Raw genomic sequence first — 22,490 nt, 5'->3', positions numbered from 1 at the left:
AAAAAAAAAGCTTGCACACTCAAGGGGGGGTTAAAAAAAAAAAAAAAAGGAAAAGAAAAAAAAAAGCACAAACTAAACAGAGGCTGGGGCAGCCAAGGGGGCGGCGGGGCAGGGGCTGTGCCGCACGGAGGGGAGCGGGCCGGCGCGGTGGGGTCCAGATGTGCGCGGCTGCTCGGCTCCCGCCGGCCGTCCCCACCAGATACACCTCCAGCCTCCTCCAAGAACCACACACAAGAGGGGAAAAAATATCGCAGGCCTTTCCAATGAAATCATTCCCACAAGCCCTGTCCACGCCCAGCGCTTCCTGGCGGGCCGGCGGCCCCCTCCTTCCCGGGCAGGGCTCGGGGTGCCCTCGCACTGAGGCCACATTCATCCCGCGCAGACGGGCGGCTCCGCGCCCCGCCGCCCCCCCAAACAGGTTGGGGGCCACCGCACAAAGCACCTTTCTTCTCCCCCTGGGCGGGCAGAGCCGGCGGCCGTCACCCAGCCTGAACCGGGGGATGCCCCGGGGCAGGGGGAGAGGGCTTGGGGGGGGCGGGGGGGAGCCCCCCAAATCACCAGCTCCGCTGGGGGTCCCTGGGGAAGGAGGCACAGCCCTGGCAGTTGGGGTTCAGGGGAGACGGAGGCTTGTGAGTGAGAAATGTAACCCTTAAATAAGAAATGCACTGTTACTGAAAAGGCATTTTCATTGCAACTCCTGAAACCCAGCTGCTGGAGAGGGGTTGGCATCCCACCCCGGCCAGCGCCCGTCCCACCCCGGCCAGCGCCCGTCCCACCCCGGCCAGCACCCGTCCCACCCCGGCCAGCACCCGTCCCACCCCAGCCAGCGCCCGTCCCAGCCCGGCCAGCGCCCATCCCACCCCAGCCAGCACCCGTCCCAGCCTGGCCAGCACCCGTCCCACCCCGGCCAGCACCCGTCCCACCCCAGCCAGCGCCCGTCCCAGCCCGGCCAGCACCCGTCCCACCCCGGCCAGCGCCCATCCCACCCCAGCCAGCACCCGTCCCAGCCTGGCCAGCACCCGTCCCACCCCGGCCAGCGCCCGTCCCACCCCAGCCAGCGCCCGTCCCACCCCGGCCAGCGCCCAGCCCAGTCCTCTGCACTGCGCTGGGGATCAGAGTCATCCTGGGCTCAGGAATTGTCACCCGCAGCCAGGCCTGTCCCCCTCACCCAGGACCAGGAGGCAGCCCCCAGGTTCCGGCACGGCTGCTACTCGGGGTGCCAGAGTCCCCCCACCCTACAGGCACCAGCACTCGGGGTGCCCCACGGCAGCCCAGCACCCCGGGGATGTCCCGGGACACCTCGGGGACGGGGCTGGCACAGCCTGGGCCTGTCCAAGCTTCATGTCTTGTACCCAACCCCACGGGCCAGGACTGGGCGCAGGAGGCACTGGCCTGGCAGCGGCCACCCCAGCACGACGTGCCCCAGCCTCGGGGCAGCCTCTGCTCCCTCCCTGCCCAGAGACGCAGCCGAGTCACGTCCAGAGGTATCACCTCACCGTGACCTAAAAAGAACTAATTAAAACTAACAGGGCAGAGACACAAGACCCAGGGGCAGAGGTCCGGGGAGCCGGCCCTCCCGCAGCTCCCCCCAGCCCCTGCGAACAACCCGGCCCCTCGCGCCGGCAGGAGCCCTGGCTGGGAGGGATGCCGCGGGCCAGCGCAGCCCGGGGAGCCCGGTGGCACCGGGGTGGCTGCTGGCGGAGCGGTCCCTGGCTGCACTCCGGCCCCCGAGCTGCGGCTGGCTGCACCGAGAGGGCTCTGCGGCGCTGCCCACCACCTCCCCACCACCCTCTCCCCGCACGGAGGGCAGGCGGATGGTGGAGCTGGGAGGGCAAGGTGAAGCAGAAAGCCCCCTGCGGGGAAGGAGGCAGAGCAGGAGCCATCGCCGCTGGCAGCGGAGAGCTTGAAACAAAAAGTACAAGCGTTTCACCAGGCTCCATTTGGAGCGCGAGTCCCTCCCTCCGCACGCTGCGGAGCCCGGCCGGGGCGAGTCGCGCAGCGCTGGAGCGGCCCCAAGGCTGGAGCTGGCGAGCGACGGGCCCGGAGCCCCGCTCGGCTCCGGTGGAAGCCCCCGACCCACGACCCACGGCGTGCCGGGGCGCGCAGGGAGGCGGAGGGCAGCAGGGCCGGGGCCGTCCAGCCCCTGCGGCCAGGCTTGGGAGGGCTGGCGAGCTGTCCAGGGGGAGGGAAGGGGCAGAGCAGCTTCTTGCACCCCTGGGGAGCAGCCCTGGTCCTGCCTCAGGCAGAACGGACTCTGCACAACTGCTCTGCCTGCGCCCTGCTCCCAGCGAGCACCCGAGCTCCTCGCTGGGGCCCAGAGCTCGCCCCAGCAGCGCTGCCGGGTCGCACAAGCCTCCCGGCTTTCTCCGAGAGGAGCTAAAGGCCGAGGGGAAGTTGGGTGTCCTGGCTCTGCCCACCTTCGCCCCGCCGCTGCCCCTCCAGACCTCCCTGCCTTCTGGCAAGAGCCGTGTTTTTCACCGCGGCACGGCCTCTGTGAGGCACGGGGCCAGCTGACGGCGGAGAGCACCGGGCCATCGCCACCCCAGGAGGCGGAAACGCTCCGGGCTGGCTCTTTCCCAAGCACGGCTCACGCCGCGGCACCGCGGCCACCGGCACCGGCCCCGTTATCAGAGGGTGCTCACCACCACTGGAAAACGGGTCCCGGCTCCAGCAGCGACGGCAAGGCCAGGACAAGAGCGGTCTGTGCTCTGCGGGGCCGTGGAGAGGCCGTTCCCTGAGCAAGGAGACTACTCAGCCCAAACCAGGAAGGAGGGAAAGTAGCAGAGAAAGCTCGCCCAGCCCAGCGGCGCTCGTTCCCTGCGTGCTCTGGTCCCCTGGCTCTTGCAGCCCTCACCATGGCAGCGCTTGTACCCTGGGCCTGCAGCTCCTGCTGCTGCCACCCAGGAGCCAACCCGCTGCCCTCAGCCCATCGGAGACCTGGGGAGGGATGAGCCCGGCTCAAGAGCCTCCCCTCCCGCCACAGAGCAGGCTCCCACGGCTTCCTCGGCACATGCCCGGCCCTGACAGCACGAAGCAAGTTCTACAAGCCTCGCAGGTCAGCAGCCAGGCTTAGCTGATGTGAGCCACAGGAGCAAACGTGTGCCTAGCCATGCTGGCACTGAAGGGACACCGTGGACAGGCTGCTGAGGACACCTCCCACCCCCCTTCGGTGCCATGCAAGCTGTTTTATAAAAAGAAAGTTACTCCCACGCAGTTCTCTGCACGCAGCAGAGGAGCTTGTGGGCTCTCCTGTCCGAGCACTGCTCTGCTGAGCTCGCCGAGGGGACAGACCCCACGTAGCCCAGCGAGCACCTCCCCACGCTCCGCGTCTCCCAGGAGAGCAGCGTGAGACGCCCGGTTCTCCCACCGGAGACCCCCACAACCAGTGCCCCCCCAGCTCTCACCTGGTACAGGAATCTTTGGCTGAACTGCTGCATGGCTCCTTGGAGCTGGTTCCGCTGGGACTGCCACTGCTCATAGTTCCTGACGTACTCGGCCGTAGGGCGCTGCCATGTCGTGGTCCGGGTGTTGTGGTCAACGTAGTAATACCTGCCCCGAGGGTCCACACGTTTCTCCCACCTGGAAACACCAAAGGAAGGTGTCACTGTCTGTCCCCGGGGAGCTCGGCGGGTCCTGCTGGCAGGTGCCTCCAGCTGCCGTGCGGCAACTCAGCGCAAACGCTGCTGTGAAGGCAGCAGAAAGAAACCTCGGAGAGGTCGGGAGGCACAGCAGAAGGCACAGAGCACGGTGGTGTGCAGAGGAACCTCCCGTTGCCCTCACCTGAGGGCTGCTCCTGGGGCCCTGGGTGCAGGGGAACAGCTTGAGAATATCCAGCTGCTGCCCCAGAATGTGCTGAAAGCACGACTGAGAGGAGCACGGGGTTGCGAGCCACTTCCCCAGCTGCCACACTCCCCTCGTGCTCCCCGTGCAGTGGCTCAGCAGAGGATTTGTGGTCGAGTTCTGCCTCGCGGAAACGCAGGTGAGAAAAGCAGCGCAGAGTCCTCCAAGGGAGGAAGACCTGAGAGCTGCCTGAGCCCTGGGGTCCAGATATAGAGACCGTGATTTTGCATTTTGCTCTGACATCACAGGCTGACTTCTGACACTTGCTCCCTGGCTCCTCTCACAAGACTAAGATACCCTTTAACACAAGGGCTCCGTTCCCAGCTCCAGCATAACCACCAGCTTCACAGCTGAGGAGGCTCTTCAGGACAAAGGCCCACCAGAAGGAAATACAAACGACTAGTAAGACTGCAAGCAGCTCCCTGCAAGGGCACCTGAAGCTTCGATGGGACGCCTAGACATTAGCAGAGTTCACACCAGCATGCTGCAAGCATTCCTCCGAGCCAGCTACCTCCGACAGAGGCAAGGCACTGGGTTGGAGAGCACCTGGGGTACTCCCAAACCTACTTTGCAGGTGACAGCCTCCCTCTTTTAACACCAGACAGAGTTCAAGCTGTTGTAGGATCAGAAAGCGGCTGCAGAGATCACAGCTTAACTGAAGGTCGTGTGTGCCCACAGGAACCTGGAGGCTCCCGTGGAAGAAAACAGGACGGGTTTGTGTTTCCCTTTCACACGTTACATCGGTGGTCAAGGCACACTTCAGTCGTTCCAGCCTTGAACAAACGCAGTCTAGAGAACAACAACAGCTTGGCTGTATCGAGTTCTCTGCTTTTAGCAGCACAAAGAGGTGAGAATTCAACAAGGTTCTGGGAAGCACGTGGCCCCCAGGGCTGTTTACAGCCTTTAGGACCTGAAGACTGTTTAGTCCTGCAAATGAAAGCGTGGCCCTCCTGGACACTTTTGCAGAGTGCTTCCTGCAGGTCTCCTGGAGCTGAGCAGCATCGTCTTCTCGGCACAAGCAGACCCCGGCATGGCTGAGACCAGCAGAGGCCCCTCTGGGAGAGACCCAGGTCCAGCTCCTGGGCTGGGGCACGCTGAGCGTGCCTGTTCCTGCTCACCGGGAGCTCAGCCCTCACCTAGAAACATCCCTGTCTCCAGGTGACGTGAGGCCCACCCTCTCCCCTCTCCTGGTCCTCGGGGGCACTTTGCTGGTGCCCTGTCCCAGCAGCCCACCCCTCTGCTCTCCCCACAAGCGGCTGTGCTGCTGCTCACGCGTTCAGTGATTTCCATGGACTGTTTAAAGAAATAATCCTCTAACCGAGGTCAAAACGCAACAGACTGGAAGGCCTCCTTTTCCTTTTTACAAATGTCGAAGAGACCTTTCTGAGGATCCAGCACCTGTTTTCAGGCCAGTATACACTTGGTCATCCCACCTCATTTCTTTTTAGGAATGAAAAGACCTTCCTGCCACCTTCCCTGCTTTTGCGCAGACTCCTGTGTGTCTGCTGCAAGAATTTAGTTCAGTATCTGAGGTGCCAGCTGCCCCCAGAGCCCCTTACCCCGGAGGAAGGGGTCTCTCCCACGTGGTGGTCTTGTTGTTATGGTCTACATAGTAGACTCTACCATTAGGCAGCTCTCGCTGTTCCCACCTGCAAGAAAAAAAAAATGAAATCGTGAGCCAGTTGATACTTGCCAGCACAGAGGGAGCCCTGGCTGAGCTGGAGCTACCAAAACAACCCTTCCCCTGCAACGCCGGCCGGGCGCCCGTCCCCACGGCCCCGGGGCCAGCTGGGGAGAGCAGCACCCCGCCGGGGGGGGACGTGGGGGGAACCCGAGGCAGACGAGACCGCGCCGCTCCTCTCCTCAAACACAGAGGTGAAGCGAAGGGGCTGGGCTGGAACAAGCAACGTGGATCCAGCAGCCTCGGCCCCTGCAGCCGCAGCCTCGCTGAGCCCGGGACCACGAGACCCCACAGGCTCCTTCGTCGACTTTGAATCATGCCTGAACAGCCTCCCCAGGAAAACCGTTCGCACGTGTGCCGCCAAGCCTCCCCCACAGATCAGCGAGCTGTGAATAATTAATCATCACCTGATTACCAAGAACATCCAGAGAGCTGCATCTGGGGGATTAGCGAGGCTACCTCTTCACATTGCTTAGCTACAGCATTCTGACCTTTATTTAAAATAAAGGATGACAGCAGGTCTACATGGTAGTTGTCTGGCTTGCTAGATCAAGACTATCGGCGAGGTGCTGCAGCAGTCTGCTTTCTGAAAACAGGCATCATTTGGAGCATAAATTCCTAATTTCCTCCAGAAAGCAGGAGGGTCGGCGTAAGATTTCACACAGGGTCAGTTTTATGTCTTGTGAGCTTCTGATGCAGTTTTTGTTTGGTTTCTCTTAATACATCTTTAAAGGGGATCCTTTGAGTTTAGGCTGTGGCTGAATTTTCTCCCTGGCAGCCCTCCGGCTCGCTGCTGACAGACACCGCTTAAAAACATCGCGTGGCCACGAGGCACTTGGTTCGGGGGTGGCCCCTAAGGGGAGCCGGTGCGATAGGGAGGCCTGGCTTTAAGCAGTTACACTGAAAACCATTCTTTGCCTTAATTCATTCACGAAAGTGTCTGCCCTGGCAAAGGTAAAAGCACCGTGCTTTCCTGTCAGCTTTTGCTCTGCAACAGAGGCGCGAGCCCGTGGCTGCTGACAGACACAGTGTTCTCCCGCCACCCTTCTGCTCCCACAGGTCTCCCTCCCAATTCAATCTTCAGTCTCAATTTATCGTCACAAAAAGCCCTGGGAAATTAATATACCAGCTTCCGTTGTGACAGCAAGGGAACAAATCTGGGCTCGCGGAAAGCAGGCGGCCCCTGTGGAGGAGATGCTCTGAGCGCTCATGCCCCCTCGCCTGGGCTCGGGCTGTCCCTGCTCACCCTCCAGCCTCCCCAGGGGACGATGAAGCCACCCAAGGGTGACCTCAGCCACAACCACACACATCACTGCGACCACAGGCCGCCCGCATCACAGCCTCGGCACCGCTCTCGGAAGAGGTGGGAAGGCAGAGACGGGGAGAGCTTCAGCCGTGTTCCCAAGCCCCGGCAGCGCGCCGTCGGCTGGGCACCCCAGCGGTCCAGCAGCCCTGTGGGCAGCCTGAAAAGCCCCTGCCCTGGCCAGAAGGCAGTCCTGCACGCTGAGAGAAGTCAGTTCCCCGAAAGCAGGAGGGAAACGTAAATGCCAGGCTCAGGATTTAGCCGAGAGATTGTCTAACCCAAATCGGAGCTGTTGGCTTCGCTCCTACGGGCTTCTCAAAAGCGCTGTCAACTTCACGCACCTGCAGAGAGACCAGGTAACATCTTGCTCCCAGGCAGCAGCACCGGATCTTTCTCATCCCCAGAGCAGATCTAGGGACACCAGTGGTTATCTCGGATGGAAAGAGTCCAAGGCAGGACCTGCCGTGCCTGTACACCTTTGGCAGCGAGGGGCTGCCAAGCCTAACACCGCTCAAAGGAGCGGCCACGCGAAGGCAGAGCCGGCACTGCCGGTGCTGTTCTGGTGTCGGGAAGTCTCTGTCTCCCCACCTCAGGGTCAGCCCCTTTCCTGGGTCACCCCTGGGCAGTGCCAGGCCTTGTCAGAGGGGAAACGCCTCGAGTTTCCTGTTCGCTGATGATGAACTCGGTGCTTCATGAGCATAAAAGCACCAGGACAGCTTATTAAAAAAAAAAAAAAAAAAAAAGACTGAGATCTCTAAAGAGAAAATCAAGATTTCTTGAAGACACAAGCATGTCGTGTCCCCCCGCCCCGAGATGGACGGCAGGAGGTCCCCGGGCACCTTCGGGGAGAAGGCAGGGCTGTGGATGTGCTGCTGGCTGGGAGCTGCAGGCAGAGCTCAGGGAAGCCCCTGCCTGACCTCGCCGTGCCGGATCGACACCAGCAACCAGTCACGGAGCCAGCACGAGGCTCAGCTGGGGGAACGGTATTCGCAGACAAAGCTCCAAGGCACAGCTCTGCTCGTGAGACTCGGCAGGAGTCAGCATCCCACGGAAACCCTTCAGGCATCATCTTCCCGAGGTCAGCTGTACGTAACGGCCTCCCCAGGGCAGATCCGGAGGCTGCGGCACCACTCGCTGACAGCGAGGACAACCCCAGCCAAAAACCCCGACCGTTCCATCCGCACCGACTCGCCGTGCCCCAGAGATGAACGGGACCTCAGCCTCAGGCACACAGAACCAGTGGTGTCAGCAGTCGTTAGCGGAGGGGTAATGAGTCCCTTGGACTCATTAACAACAGGCTCTCCGATCAATAGGGCTCTGAGGACTTGGAAGTCCTTTATGGCAAGAGGCTCCCAAGCCCCCAGGTACCATTTCTGTGGCTGTAATGACCAGAAAACCCACGCTGAGGACTCCTCCAGGGCAGAGGGTTTGTGGATCCCTCAGATACTCCTCTGGGTGCCCTTGTGACTGCAAAGAGCCACCCGGGACTGGGGAGAGCTGCTGGTGGTGGCAGCTACTGATGACTGTCCCCTGTCCCCGTCTCACACCCTATACAAACAGGTGACAAGCTCACATGCTCCTCAGGTCAGCAGCATCCTGGTGATCTGAAAAGTAAATTTGCTGAGGGCTGCCTCGCCCTACGAACAGCAAATCACCGCCCTTAGGCAGCAAGCCGTGATGAACTGTTATTATTGCTGACACACAGCAACGGGCCTGAGAGACAGGGGCACTGGGGGCAACCCCTCCCGGCTCAGACCGCCTCGCCCAGCTCTCCGGGGGCTTCCCTGCATCCATCCCCCCGCCCCCCACCGTGCCATCCCACAAGGGACACCGCTCAGGGGGACGCGCAACAACGGGCTCTTCCTCTCGGCACCCCACGGCCGGCCAGCGTCGCTCCCCCCCCCCCCCCCCCCGTGCCTGCTGCCACGACGCCACCCACGAGGAAGATGAGGGGGTTAGCGAGCGCTAGCTGGGGGGAGCTCCCACCCACGTGCACCGGCGCCGCGAGCGCGAAGAAGCGCCACGTCGGCCCCGGCTCGCTCCCCTCCGACTGCCCCGGGGCTCGCACCGGCAGCGGATACCGGGAGCCACGGACGGCGCGAAGTGGCAGCGCTGAGGCAACCCTGCAGTCCAAACAAAACGCCCTCCTTATGTAAGAAACCACAGCCCCGTGCCTTCTGCCAGGCAGCATAATGTACCTCTTTGTACGGGCGAGACAGCGCCGTGTATACACACCGCGCTAACAACCGCCTGTCCCCCGCGCAGGATCATCACTGATAGGAACCAGATGCAGGAGCCAGCGGTTCTTGCGCCCTCCCCCCCTTTCGCTATCGGTCCGCTCGGAAACCCCCGAGAGAGAACGGGGACCCCACACCAACGGCCTCGAGGGCTGCGACCGGCTGCTGCTGCGCCACACGCGCGCCCTGGCTTCGCATGGAAACACTCTGCCCAAGCCAGGAGGATGTGAAGGAGGGTCTGGGCACTGACGGGGCTGGAATTATTCAGAACACCTTCCAGCACCCTCCAGCCCCTAGAACAGACTCCCAGTTGTGTGAGAGATGCCTTTGTGCCCGCCGCAGCTGGTGCAGATGTTCAGAGACAGCTACCTGAGCAGAATAAATAGCTCCGAATCCCCACATGAACCCATCTGCACGCAGCCCGGCACGAGCCGGGAGGCTGCGGCTCAGCGCACCCACCAGCGCGCGGCTCGGAAAAGCTGCCACCCCTCCGGAGGCCGACGGGAAGCCGAGCTCTCCACGCTCCCACGGACGAAAGGGGAAAACTTAAGAGAATGAGGCTGGGCTCAGGCAGAGAGCAGGAGGGACACGATGGTTTGCCGGCTCTCCGGCGCCGGAGCAACCGGCAGCTCCGCGGGGGACGTCGCTCCTGCGAGAGTCAAAGCGGGAGCGATCGCTCGGGGGCTCTGGGGGAGCCGGGGCAGCGAGGGGCTGTCCTGCACCGCTTCCTGCGGAGCACGCTGCTGCCAGAGCTGAAGTGGCCTGGCCTTGTCTGCAGCCCTTCTGCCTGAGCCACCGCTGCCTCCACCAGCCCAGCCAGCCCCATCCCCACCTCCCAAGCTGGGCCTCAAACCACTAGTAAAAGCAATACCCTGGGGTGTGGTGAGCCAGCCAAAAAAATCAGTTGCCCTAGATCAGGTCTCAGGGGATCCCCAGAAGCTCATTTACACCACCCCAGGGCCACAGTGTTTTATGCAATCCCTGTTTAGCAGATCCCTGTTGCGTCTGCGTGAGCCCAGAACCTGGTCTGGCAGCTCTCGGGGCAGGGCTCACGCTGTGGAGACCTCAAGGGACTCGATTTCTCAGCTCTCCTTCACCTGGGAAGACCCTGGTACTTGGTCTCCACCTGAGCGAGCGGGTCAGCTGCTACCCAGGCCAGCCCAGCGTGAGCACGTAACTGCACATGCGAGAGGGTCGCTGTCCCCTTTTCCTGCTACAGATCCTACGGTCAGGACGGGGCGGGCACAGAGGCACAAGGTGCTCATCAAAGGTGTCTCCAGAGATCCAAATTCCGTAAGCTCAGCACGGAGGATGGCTCACGACCCCTTCGCTGCTCTTCTCCAGCCGTCTCCCAAAGGGCAGCACCTTTATCCTTCTCCCTGCTCTGACATGCACGATTCTGTGGTGTGTGAGCATCGCAGGGAGACAGGCACAGGGCAGACACAGGCCACCCTTCCACCCAGCTGGCGTGCCTTAGAAAGCAGCACTTGCAACCTCCCCGAGCCTCCGGAAACCTTAATCGTGAGATATCCGTGGGCTCCTCTCCACCCCGGGAGAGAAACAACAGCCTGCATCCACCCTGGGCTGTGCAGAGGTGGGGGAAAGGAGACCTTCAGTCTACCTGGTAGGAGCAGAAAGGGGCATAAGCTCTGGCTGGAATAAAGACCTTTTTCAGAGCACTGGACTTTTCCAGCTGCCTGGAAACAGGAAGCGCCCAAGCCAGAGAACAGAAACCCTCACACACCCCGCATAAAGGCACACTGAGCCGTTAACCCTAATTACCTGTGACTGACACACGAGCAAGGCCCTGACCTTCCAGGCATCGCCTCAGCCAGAGGAAAATAAACAGCTCCCTTCATACGAAACACAAGCCATTTTCAACACCCCCCCTCCCCTCCTTGCCACTTTGCGTTTTCAGTCCAGAATTAAAGGTGTCTGAAATACAAGGGGAGAAGGACCCAGCTGCAGCAGAGCGGGGCTGAGCCCAGGGCCTGCCCGCCGCCCCCCAGCAGCACCGCTCAGCCAGCCCCAGCTCTCCTCCCAGCCCCTTCCCCACATCCCACCGAGGAGGAGGAGGAGGAGGAGGATGCACAGCACCCGCACCAGGGAGAGGAACAGGCACAGCAGTGTAAGGGTCCTGCCCACCACCCCCCAGCAGTGGCCAGTGCCTCCACGGTGTCTCTGGAGTGTGCACGTCCGCGCCCTCCTGCTCAGTGGGAGCTCCCTGGAAATCCGCGCTCACGCTCTTCCCTTGGACTGAGCCCTCCAGCAGCCCCCCGAGAGCAGAGGACTCTGCTGCTCCCCTGGGCACGGACGCCAAGAGGCTGCTGGCTGCAGAGATGCGATTCACTGTTTATTACCCCAGAGACCCGCAGTGGGCACAGACCAGACCCCGGCCCAGAGGAGGACTCCACAGCGGTCAAGCCCCGGTCAGACGGCCCAGGCGAGGGAGGACAGGCTGTGCCAGGCGAGCGGGGGCACAGGGATCCCCGGCCGGCACCTCCAGGCCCTCTCTGCTCTGCTGACCACCATCATTTCCACCAACTCCCGGTGCAGCACAGCCCCTCTCCCTCCAATACCCTCTTCTTCCAGCACACAGCAGTGCCCCAGTTTGCTCGTGTCCCCCCAGCTGTCCTTCCGGGGCCATGCCTCCCTCCCCAAGGGCCACAGGCCCTCCATCGTGCTGGCCCTGTCAGGGAAATTAAAGTCTCAAGGGGAAGGCAGAGCTTACCCGGGGGGCAGAGCATCCAGGGCTAGCACGGCTGCCCGTGCCGGCGGGGCGCTGGAGCTGGAAGCTGCCTCCTCGGCCTCTCCAGAGCTGGTCAAGGCAGGAAGGGCAGGAGCGACGGAGCCGTCGGCCACGCTCGACGCCACCGGGGTCGGGACGCTCGCTCCCGCTGCCGGCCTTTCCTCTTCCATGTCCGCAGCACCCGCTGCGTCTCCGTTCCCTGCGAAGGCAGAGGGGCCGAGACGTGAGCGCCCAGAAAGGGGACCGGGGCCCCGGCGACCTACGGCGCCCACGCAGCCCTGCAAGCGGAGCGCGTGGTGGGCGGCAGCCACCGCCGCGGTGCCTGCAGCACCTCCTTCACCCAGATCCCCCTGGGAACCACGGCCCCTGCCTTCGGCCCCAGACCAAAGCAGAGGGTACTTTGCTTTGGGGCCCAGTGTCCCTTCTGCCGCTGGCAAACATGCTGCCTGCCTGATGGGAACTGAGGTAGGGAGCAGGAGCTCAGACACTGCTGGTGCAGCGTGTGTGTGTCCCCCCTCCCCACGCAGAGGGAAGCCCAGGCTCAGCAAGTCAGCTGCACCGGTAAGACCTACACGTTGCTGGATTCCACTGAACTTTTGGAAAAGGGAAGAGGCAGAGCAAAGGAAAATCACAAAGAAAACTGATGAGGAGGAAAACGCAGACCAAAAAAATGAAAGGGAATTTGTTTGACGAATATTTATTAGATAGCCAAAAAACCCTGAGACTTGGCAGTCCAGCAGAGGGTAACTTTCGCTACAAGACATCCCAGCTTCAGTGGCAAAGCAAAAGCATTAAAAACAAACCAGCAACAAGTAACAAAGAAACAGGGGATGCAGACAGAGCTCCACAAGTTAAAGCTAAGAAATTTAGAAAACTGTAAGGGAAGTACCTGTGTCTACAAGCCCAGGGACTTAGAAGTATTATAGGAAAAAAACCTCACAACAGTATAAACCCCCACAGACAGGAGACTGAACAACTACAGACACTGTAGAAGAGGCAGGCTGCTCAGGACAGTTTTGCTTTGCAGGACAGCATCCTCCAGCACCGGAGGAATCCTGGTGCACAGCATCAGCAACCACAGTTGCCCCTCAGACTTCCAGGTCAGCGGGGTCCCAGCAGCTTCCCCCGGAGTCCTGCAGGACTCAGCCGAGGAGGGCTCTGACTGCTACTCATGTCATTTCTAGCAAGCCTTTGAAAGAGCAGTTTGAGGAGCTTCAATCGTGTTGTGCCAATTTTCAGAGGGAATCAGCAGAATGACCCAGGCAACTACGCTGGGATCAGTTTGATCTCAGTCCAGGACAAAGCAGGGGAAAAGCTGATCCAAAGTTCACCTGATAAGGAAGGGTTCCAGGGTGAACACTGCTCGGGCTAAGCAACATGGCTGTGGAGAAAACATGCCATGAAATCATCTCCTTTTACTGTCAGATGAAATTACAGCTGGGAGTGACAAACGTAATGGGGGCGTTCTTACAACAGTCTGCTCAAAATGATCAGGTCACCAAAATGTACCAAACTGAGGAGGAAGAGGATGGTTTCTAGAGGCATTCCCCAGAGCACAGGACAGGGTGCCCAGCACTTCATCCCAGCGACCTGGAACACCCACCTCCCCATCGTCAAGTGTAAAATCACCACCGACGGGACTTGAGGGAGACGCCGAGGTTGGTGAGCGGTAAACAGTGCCGAGGACGGCACAGTCATAAAGCCACTGGGGCCAGGCCAATAAAGCTGGTTTTAAACAAACCAAAGCCAAGGAGCCAAGTTGTAGTTGGGAACAAAAACTCCGTCCACAGCCTGAGGGAGTGACCCCCGCAGAGGGGACGCGGCGCAGCGTTCGCTCCCGGTGAGGTGCTGCACCGAGCAGCCCCGGGGAGGGGAGCACAGACCGGGAGCGACAGCTGAACGGCAGCACTTCACGTCAGCCTTCCGCTCCCCCATCTCCCTCCCAGACTGGGTTTTTGGCAAAACCGAGACTGCATTGCTCCAGGTTTTTTCCAGCGAAACAGGGGAAAAAAGAAAAAAAAAAAAAAAAAAAAATCAAAATCTTCCTTTTGGGTTGAACAAAACATCTCCTTCTACGCAAAACAAAGCACTCTGCTTCTCCTTCCAGGTCTCTGATAAAAGCAAAAGGGAAAGGACGGCGCTGCCTGCAGAAGCAGTGCAGAGGAGCGGGAGGTGCTGCGCTGCTCAGCTGGCTCCGTGAGAGCCGGAGAAGGAAAACAGATAAACCGCTTGTGGCTTCTTAGTCAGGCACTCAGCAGGTCCCAGCCCCTGCTCTACAAGGTATTTATGGCTTTGTGGACAAACCCAAGAAAAGACAAGAGAAACCTTTCCAAAAATACCCTTTGGAGAGTTGGGTTTGTGCCTTCTCTGGTGCTCCACAGACAGCTGCCCCTCCCCGCTGCCGTGGGCAAAGGCCTCAAAACATTTTCACTGAAGACCAACGGGCAAATTCAGCTGAACTCTCCCAACCCTGAAAAACGTCCATTCAGCTGTGACAACTGTCCTCCTCGCTGTGGCACCAGCGACGTTGCTGTCCCAGTATCCTTTTAAAAACCAGGAGCTGGATGCAGTATCTTTTGACAGGGAGACTCCAGAGAGGAGCCACAGGAACTGTTCACGAGAGGCAGAACAGATCCTACCACTGCGCCCTGCGGAGCCGCCCAGCTTAACGAAAGTAAAATCAATAAAAATCAATCAACGCACAGGGAGGAAATGCCCAGGCACTACGAGATCCGTTACCTTAGCAGAAATTAATTTTTTCCCCACGAGCCGCAGCCCCGAGCTCCGTGCCCCCCACCTCCCCGGCGCGGTGGTTCACCTGGGCCGTTGGCCGTGCCGTTGGCCATGCCGGCGTGCTGTGTGCTCTTGGCCCGCTGCCGGTGCTGGCTCCTGACGCCGGGACTTTGCTCTCCGCTCCCCGCGTTTTGCCTGGCCGCTCCAGCTGCATGTCGGTGCGTCCTGCAAGGGAAAGAAAGGCGGGAGATGAGACACGCCACTGGCCTCCCAAAAAAAAAAAACTTGCTCCTGCCTTTTTGCCTCGGTCTTGTGCTGCTTCTGGCCCGGCACAGCCATCGCTCACCCCCGAGGACGGCCAGGGCGCAGCCTCGTGCCTCTGCTCCTCCGGCAGTGCCCTGAGCTTCACGCTGCTTACTCGGACCTGCCAGCCTGCCCACAGGTCCTGGCACCTGCCTGAGGGTGACAGAGTCCTGTGGAGGAATAACCTGGGTGACAATGACCTTGGTTTTGTTTGCGGGTGCTCACCCCGGCCGCCCCACGTGCCGAGGAGCAGCCCTGGGCACTCATGACCAGAAACCTACTTGCCAGAAGCCAAGCCGTCACGGCCCCCCAGCAATTTGCTCCATCCACCCCTGCAGTAAAGCTCCCGGGAGAGATCCCACGCCAGCACCAGCTCCTGCTCCGTGGTGGGAACCCTCACTAGTGCCAGGCTACAGGCCTCGCACAAAAGCAGGTGAGGAAGGTGCAAGTGTTTGCTGCTGCCGTGGCCTCTGGCAAAGGAAGGAACGAGCATCCAGGAAAGATGGGAGCTTAAATCTCAGCACAGGTTGTGACCGGCTCAGATGTGGCTGCTCCATCTCTCCGGGGTGTCTCTTCTCTCTGTGCCACGCTGGAGATCCCTTGCCACCACGTCCCCGTGGCCAGGACAGCCCGACCTCCATGGGCAGAGTGCCTGCAGCACCCGCCAAGCAAACTCTCCCCCTCCAACCACCCTGGACCCCTGAGGCAGCCCGAAGGCGTTCAAGCAAAGGCTGGGGTTTCACACTGATTCAGAAGCTTGGTCCTTACTGTAAGCGTGGAAGGGGACGGGGCAGGGTGGGAGAGGGGAGCAGAGGCAGAGCCCGGCCACCTCCAGGCAGGATCACAGCCCGGGGCAGCGACCGCAGCGGGTGAGGACCGAAGGGATTAGGAAGGCGGTTTGCCCCAGCCAAGTTCTCCCCTTAAAAGGGCAAAACCCGCAAACTGTCCCCACATCTCGGGGCTGGAGCTGGGAGGGGACGGCAGCTTGGCAGGGACAGGGTGCAGCATCAGTCATGCCACCCTCACCAGCTCCAGCAAGCCCTTGGTTCCTCCCACTCGCTCCGAAGCCGCGCTCCTTGGGGAGCGGCCCCTGACAGTGGGCAGAGGAAGGGCTGGGATCAGGAGGAGACATGGGAAAGCAGGAGATGGCTGGTGAAAATAGATCAGACAAGAGCCACAGGCAGAGCAGCCCGTGAGCTGCTGAGGCTGTTTCGACTAGCATGGACCTTCCCGGGAGGGCAGCCCCACACAGGGGCTCCTCAGACAGTGAACTTGCCCCCCAAACCGCCCAAACCTGCAGGGCATCGCTACTTGTTGGGGATTTGCTTTGGCCACCAGCACCTGGGCACTGGGAGCAGCTGCAGGCGTAGAACTGGCTCCTCTTCCTCCGGCTGGGAGGTGAAGGTTGCCCCTCGCTGCCCGTCCACGGGGCACCACGCACCTCCCAGAATTTGGCCAGGTCCCACTCCCCAACATTCCCCCCGTGGCGAGCCTGGGAGGCAGCGGGGGCTGCCGGAGCCCTGGCCGGAGGGGAGCGGGCAAGTGGCACCACAGGCAGGAGCTGGTCCCACTGGGAGCTGCCCCCGAGGCACGGGACAGATCTGGTCCCTGCCCTTCTCCGCACAGATGAGCTCAGAGCTGCCCAGAGAGTTTTTAGAAACCAAAACAGGATGTTTCCAGGCTGCCAGCCGGCCACACAGGGTTACCAGGCCTGAATTAGCCAGCCCGCCGCCCAGCCCAGCCCTCCTACGAGTGCTCCCATCTGGGCATTGTCTTTTAATAGACGCATGGAAACAAACCCAGAGAGGCCACGTGAGAGCGGCGGGGCTGGGAACGTGCTCTTAAAATAGGAGCGGGGAGAAAACAAGGCAGAGCGCGGATGGGAACAGCCTCTCGCAGCCGCGCCGGTGGGACGGAGCGGGGCACGTGGGGGGCAGCCCACCTCCCAGGCAGCTGACACGAGCCCTGCTGTCCCCCCATCGACTGGGGACCGGGGGGGGGTGGCTGCCCCATCGTGTGCTCTGCCCCATCGCCCCTCCCGGGCTGGAGGGAGCAGGCGATGCCAAAGAGGGAAGTGGCGTCAGGCAGGGTGACATCAACCTTTCAGCTCCCCCCATTTCTGGCAAGGCAGAGCCCCCCGCGCCACAGAGGCTGACGTGGGCCCTGGGGATGAAACCTGGGAACGGCCACCTCCTCCCGCGGCGGTGCTGGAAGGTCCTGGCACGAGATGCCAGCACCAGTCTCAGCCTCACTCAGCACAGCAGATCACAAACCGCGGCCGAAGAGGAGGGAGGGCAGAGCACGCAGCCCCGTGGCTGCAGGGCTGGGGGGTCAGGGCACGACCACCAGCAAACACACCCGGGAGAGCCCCGTGGGCAGCGGGGGGCTCAGCTCCCGAAACACGGAGCTGAGAAATTCCCCTTGCCCCTGCGAAAGCGGGGAGGAGGCAGCCACGGCCCCCAGCACCCAGCCCTCACGCCTGCAGCGCCGGGAGCGGAGACGCCACCCACGACCCACCACCCCGGGGAGCTGGGGCTGGAGGAACACACCCCCCTCGCCCCACGGCAGCGGGACGTGCAGGCGCCTGGCTCCAAAACCCCGAACCCAGTTTATTCCTGTTGCTCACTCCCTTCCAGCTGACCCGAGACCCACCTCACAGCTTGCTCTCCAAGGCCCTGCGCGGCCCCCCCCGGCCCCTCTGCGGCAGCACCCTGCCATGCAGCACTGCCTGCCTCTCCCCTGCCCGTGCCAGGGCTGCACCTGGGGACGGCAGCTCCCCGAGCCTCTCGCTGATGCCGCGTCGCACCAGAAGCCACACGCCTGGGGACACCCCGCAGCCACGAGTGGGGCTTTGCAGAGCAAGGGGTCTCGCGAAGGGAAATGCTTTGTCCGAGTGACCCTGAGGAGAGCCTCCCGCCTGCCCTCGGGGATGCTTGTGCCCGTCGCGCGCCGAGCGGTGACTTTCGGACGGCACGCAAGCGGGGATGGCAAAGCGTGCTGCGCCGAAGAAACCACTTGGGTGAACCACTCGGGAGAGGCGGCGGCAGTTTCTCTCGGCCGTGCCTGGATCGCAACCCCCGGCGCGGCTCGCCAGCCGGAGCCTCTCCGTAGGGCGAGCGGCAAACCAGGCTGCTTTATGTCAGAAGAGGCCCCGTTGGCCACCACAAGACAAACGGGGATTGTGGCAACCGTCTCAGCACCCACAGCACCAGCTCTCAGCCGGGGACCCCTGGGCTCTGTTTTCTCTCTGCACAGAGGGCTGTGGAATTTCACACCCCGTCACCAAGATTAGCAGCAAATCCCAAGATGACATTTGTTCAGGAGAAGAAAGAGAAGCCCTGACCAAGCAGTTTCCCTTGAGGGGACAGTGTAGAAATAGCTGAGGAGCAAAGAATGACCCTTTTCTTTCCGTCCTGCCTGCAAGTGAGTTTGCCAGCATCCATCACCAAGCCCATGAAAATAAACACAGCTCTGCATATAAACAGAGCAAACATCAAACAGCATTCCCATGTGCAAAGGGCCCGCACTCCGCTCCGGAGAAAGCAGCTGCCCCCACGGTGGGTACGTACAGCAATGCTCTGCCCCACGTAGCAGTACGACATCAAACTGTGGAGTTACGTCCAGAACAACCCTAAATTCAGGTGAGCGTAGGAGGAATTGAAAACTAGCCAGGACGTTTCCCATACCAGAGCAGTCGTGGGATTTTTAATGATTGCAAGCACACCTGGCAGGTCTCTGAAGGTCCCCTGTAGATGTACCAGCCAGACCTCACCACACGTGTCTCATGCTCACGAGTTGAGACAACACCAGAAACAGAAACTACTTTCAGTTCGTGGGAAAGCAGTCAGGAATCAGAAGTAAGCGGTCAGCAGGCTGAGCCTCCCAAACTAGAACTTTCTTTGCAGGCTTTCTAGCACCTACTAATAGCTGCTAAGTGGCTGCAAAGCCCAGCTCCCCTCAGGACACGGAGCACTCTCTCAGCCCTCAGAAGGCTTTAACACCTGGACAGCAGGAGTCAAGAGGAGCAGCCTCAAAAAAAGGGCAAAAACTGTGTTCAGCAACCTGCTCTCAACTTCCCGTCCCGGGGGGGAAGTGCACACACGATATGGAAGGACAGGGTCACTTTTTAGAGCCAAACACACTTCTCCCCTTCGCTCGTCTCTTGTATGCGCCCAGCAGATGAGGAAGGAGCAGAAAACCTCGAGGTGTGGGGCTTGCTGCTGAGAGTGCTCCCAAGCCTGGGGGCACACAGAACTCCTTATCGGGCAGGCTGCAGGCGCCCTCTCTACAGGCACACTTCTAACCAGAACATCTGTATAGGCTGCTGGGCCACTGCCATGCTCTGGAAATATAAATAGGTGTTAAATTCAACTCCATGTTGACAGTGTGACACGTCTCTCAATAACCACAGCTCCAAAAGGAGCAGCGCTGAGCCACTCCAGCCCAGCAAGAAGGCAAGGAAGGGCACCGTGCCAGGCACAGGATGGCCTGGTGCCCAAGCATCTCATTTCCTTTGGAAGCAGCTGTTATTTCCCCACAGCCCTGCTTCTCCTGCTCTCCCTGGACCTTCGGAAGCGTCCCCCTCTGACCAGCACCCAGAGGGGCATTGTGCTTCCCAGCCGGGCCCGGTGCCTGGCCGGGGCTGTGCTCGAGGCAAGAGCTGGGATCCCTCTAATCCCCATTTGAACGGACCCCTGCAGACCAGCCCTTGGCTGGTTTGCCTGCTCACAGCCTGCCCCACATCTCCCTGACAGACCATTCCTTCAGCTGCCAGCAGAGCAACTGGTGGAAACTGTCTGGGCCACCACAGACCTGGTAGTCCTTGAGAATCAAATACTTTGAGAGAGGCTCAGGTCAGCCGCACGCTGGTGGCACGGCCGCCTCCCAGCTCTGCCCCACAGCTCCTATGGGCTGCTTCACTGGGGGCGCCGGAGTGGGGTCCGCTGCACAAGGATGACCCTGATGCTTCTCAGCTGCCTCACGGCCACAGCAGCCACCCAGTAACACGCTGACAGGTGCTGCCGGCGCGGGGCCCTTACCTCGGTCTGCTCCCAAAGCAGTTTGTACTGGGAGGCTGGTGTCTGCTCTCCGTGGCTGCAGCCACGCTGCCGGGGTCCCGTCCAGGCAGCTGGGACCCTGAATGGGTGAAGAAAAAGTGGGTGAAGAAAATGACTGAGGCACCTACTAGTTCCACCCTCCCTCCTTCCAGAAAGGAGAGCCAAAAGCACAGCAGCCCCCTGCATTAGAGGACAGACCCACCAGCACACACAGACCTCTCCCTGCCTTCACGCTGAGGTGCCCTCCTCGCCCACTGCCGTGAGCCAGCACAGCCCACCCCCACAGCACCAAGCGCAGCACTAGGGAAGGCACACGCAGGACTCGCCAGGAGCAGCTCCCACATTTCACAGGGTCCGTCTCCCAGCGAGGGAAAGCAACGCACCAGCCCCCCGCCCAGCACAAGCTCCGCTCGCTGCCCGGGCGGCCCCGACGGGGCAGACATCAGCCCGTTTCTCCGCACACCCTTCTGCCGCCGGGGGCCCGTTCCCGAGCGGTTCGTTAAATACAGAAGCGGCTTCCCCAGCCCGCACACGAGGGAAGGGGCCGAGCTGGTGGAGGGCCTGGAGGAGGGCTGCTCCTCTCCCGCCGGCGGGGAGGCAGGGCGGGAGCCTGTCGACGCTCCCGCTCCCGTCCCACCACACACGCTCGCTCCCCCCGGGAGCGCAAGCCCGGGGTGGGGGCTGGCAGGGGCCGGAGCCTTACCTGGGGGAGGAGGAGGCTGCTGGCACTCGGGACGCTTGCTCAGAGGTGCCGGGGGCCGTGCTCTCAGCCCCGCTCCTCTCCCCGCCTCGTGCTCCGAGCCGCCGCATGCATGCGGAGACGGGCGGCACTCACCCTCTGTCACGGCGCTGCCATTAGGCAAGGTTCCCAGATCAACAGCAGGCCCGTCCAGGAAAATCGTCAGCTCTCCGCCAGAGACAACGCTGCCTTTGTTCTCCGTCTGCAGGTCCAGGGTCAGCTGCCTGTTCTCCACTGTGGGAGATGAGGGGACATGGAGAAAGAGACCAAGCAGTCACCACTCGCGATGCCAGCCGTGATGGAGGATGGCCCCACCGCCCCAGCTCCCCCGTGGGATGGGACAGCAGCCTCCTGGTCCCCTCCAGACCGCCCCACACCTCCAAAGGACAATGTGCCTGCTCCCTCAGGGCCAGCTGTCCCAGTGAGCACCACCGGCACTGGCCCCACACCTACACGGACCTACCAGCATCGCCAGCGGACGCCCGGCCAGCCCCACCACCAGCTCCCACGGAAAACCCTCCTTCAGCAGCCACTGCTCGCAGAGCAGGGTCCCTCCACGCAGGTGGGGCTGCCCCAGGGCCCCTGGCTGCCACACAGCCGAGACCACCATCGCCCACAGGTCCAGAAGCTGGGGTTGTAGGTGGCAGGAAAGCCAAGGGATTCGGCTGCTTTGACACGACACACAGGGCAAGAGGGTGGCAACGGCAGGCACCTGGGACACAAAGCAGGCTGATGGCTACACACCCAACAGTGCCTGAAGTCCTGGGCTGCTGCAGAGGAGCAAGCAGCGTCTTTCAGAATTGCTGGTATCCTCATGCCACCTAGAAAAAACTAGGCAAGCAGCAAAGGAGAACCCCAAGCACACCTCACGTTCCAGTGAACGTGGCCAGCACGAAGGGCTGCCCCCAGCCGCGCAGAAACGCCCCGCTGCAGCAGCAGACCGCCCTCGCAGAACCTTCTGGAGCGGGTGGCACGGGCTGGGAGGCTCCTGGAGGCAGCCGCCAGCTCCACTCCCCTCCCTCGCGAGCCAGTTTGGCTCCAGCAGCTCAGCGAGACTGTGCCAGTCACAGCTTCAGGCGCAGCTGGACACGGTGGCTTTGCTCAGCGGTAACGGCCCCGGGAACACCGCTCCCCGTCCTCCCCTCGAGCACAGAGTGAGGGGCCGCGGCGGCGGGGCAAGGGAGCTGACAAGTCACACGGTGCCAAGCGCCGGGGCTCCTTTGGGAACCAGAGCCTGCCACGCATCTCGGCAGCCACGGCTCTCTGCCTCCCTGCGCCCCAGGACGGACACCCACCACCCTTCCAGCTCCCCCGAGGCCTCCTGACAGCTCCCCACCGCGCTCAGGCGGCAGCAAGGGGTGTCCCCAGCTCCGCCGGGAAGCCACCGGCACAACTGGAGCAAGGCACGGGGTGAAGCACGCTGAACCACCTACTGCCACGGGTGACGGGAGCCCACGGGACCCTCGGTGCCCACGGGCAGGCAGGGCTCCCGCACCGGCGCAGCGATGCCTGCCGGAGCCAGCAGGACCGAAACACCCAGCTCCGCCACAGAAGGCCAGAAAAATTTGGCTGCGCCAGCCTGGGACACCAGCCCAGACGCTTCCTGACTCATTTGCTCAAATAATATTTTTATTATGCACAGATTGCTCATGACACAACGGCACCATTTTTTACCAACCTGCTTTGTCCCAGCCCGCTGCGGGGCCGGGGTGCGGTACCCGCCAGCGGGAGCAGGAGGAGGATGGGAACACGCTCCCCACAGAGCCCTCGTCCCGTCTCTAGCTCCAGGGTGAGACACGCTGGCAGGGCCCCGGGCTGTGCAACTGCCACCCAAACAGCACCTACAGC

General features: G+C 61.7%; 1 protein-coding gene across 1 annotated transcript in view; it reads right to left on the bottom strand.

The window, feature by feature from the left end:
• Nucleotides 1–22,490, bottom strand: part of WWP2 (WW domain containing E3 ubiquitin protein ligase 2) — a 41,282-nt gene that overhangs the window by 9,359 nt on the left and 9,433 nt on the right. The window contains 8 exon segments of the mRNA XM_042797690.1: nucleotides 3,405–3,579; nucleotides 5,400–5,489; nucleotides 11,793–12,009; nucleotides 14,629–14,768; nucleotides 19,886–19,982; nucleotides 20,607–20,634; nucleotides 20,636–20,691; nucleotides 20,694–20,876. Of these exon segments, the coding sequence (XP_042653624.1) occupies nucleotides 3,405–3,579; nucleotides 5,400–5,489; nucleotides 11,793–12,009; nucleotides 14,629–14,768; nucleotides 19,886–19,982; nucleotides 20,607–20,634; nucleotides 20,636–20,691; nucleotides 20,694–20,876 (986 nt within the window).

The sequence above is a fragment of the Tyto alba genome, unplaced genomic scaffold, assembly GCF_018691265.1.
Source record: "Tyto alba isolate M040663 unplaced genomic scaffold, T.alba_DEE_v4.0 Super-Scaffold_26, whole genome shotgun sequence".
Taxonomy (NCBI): Eukaryota; Metazoa; Chordata; class Aves; order Strigiformes; family Tytonidae; genus Tyto; species Tyto alba.
The sequence above is the reverse complement of the archived record's forward strand: the minus strand, read 5'-3'. Positions and strand labels throughout refer to the sequence as shown.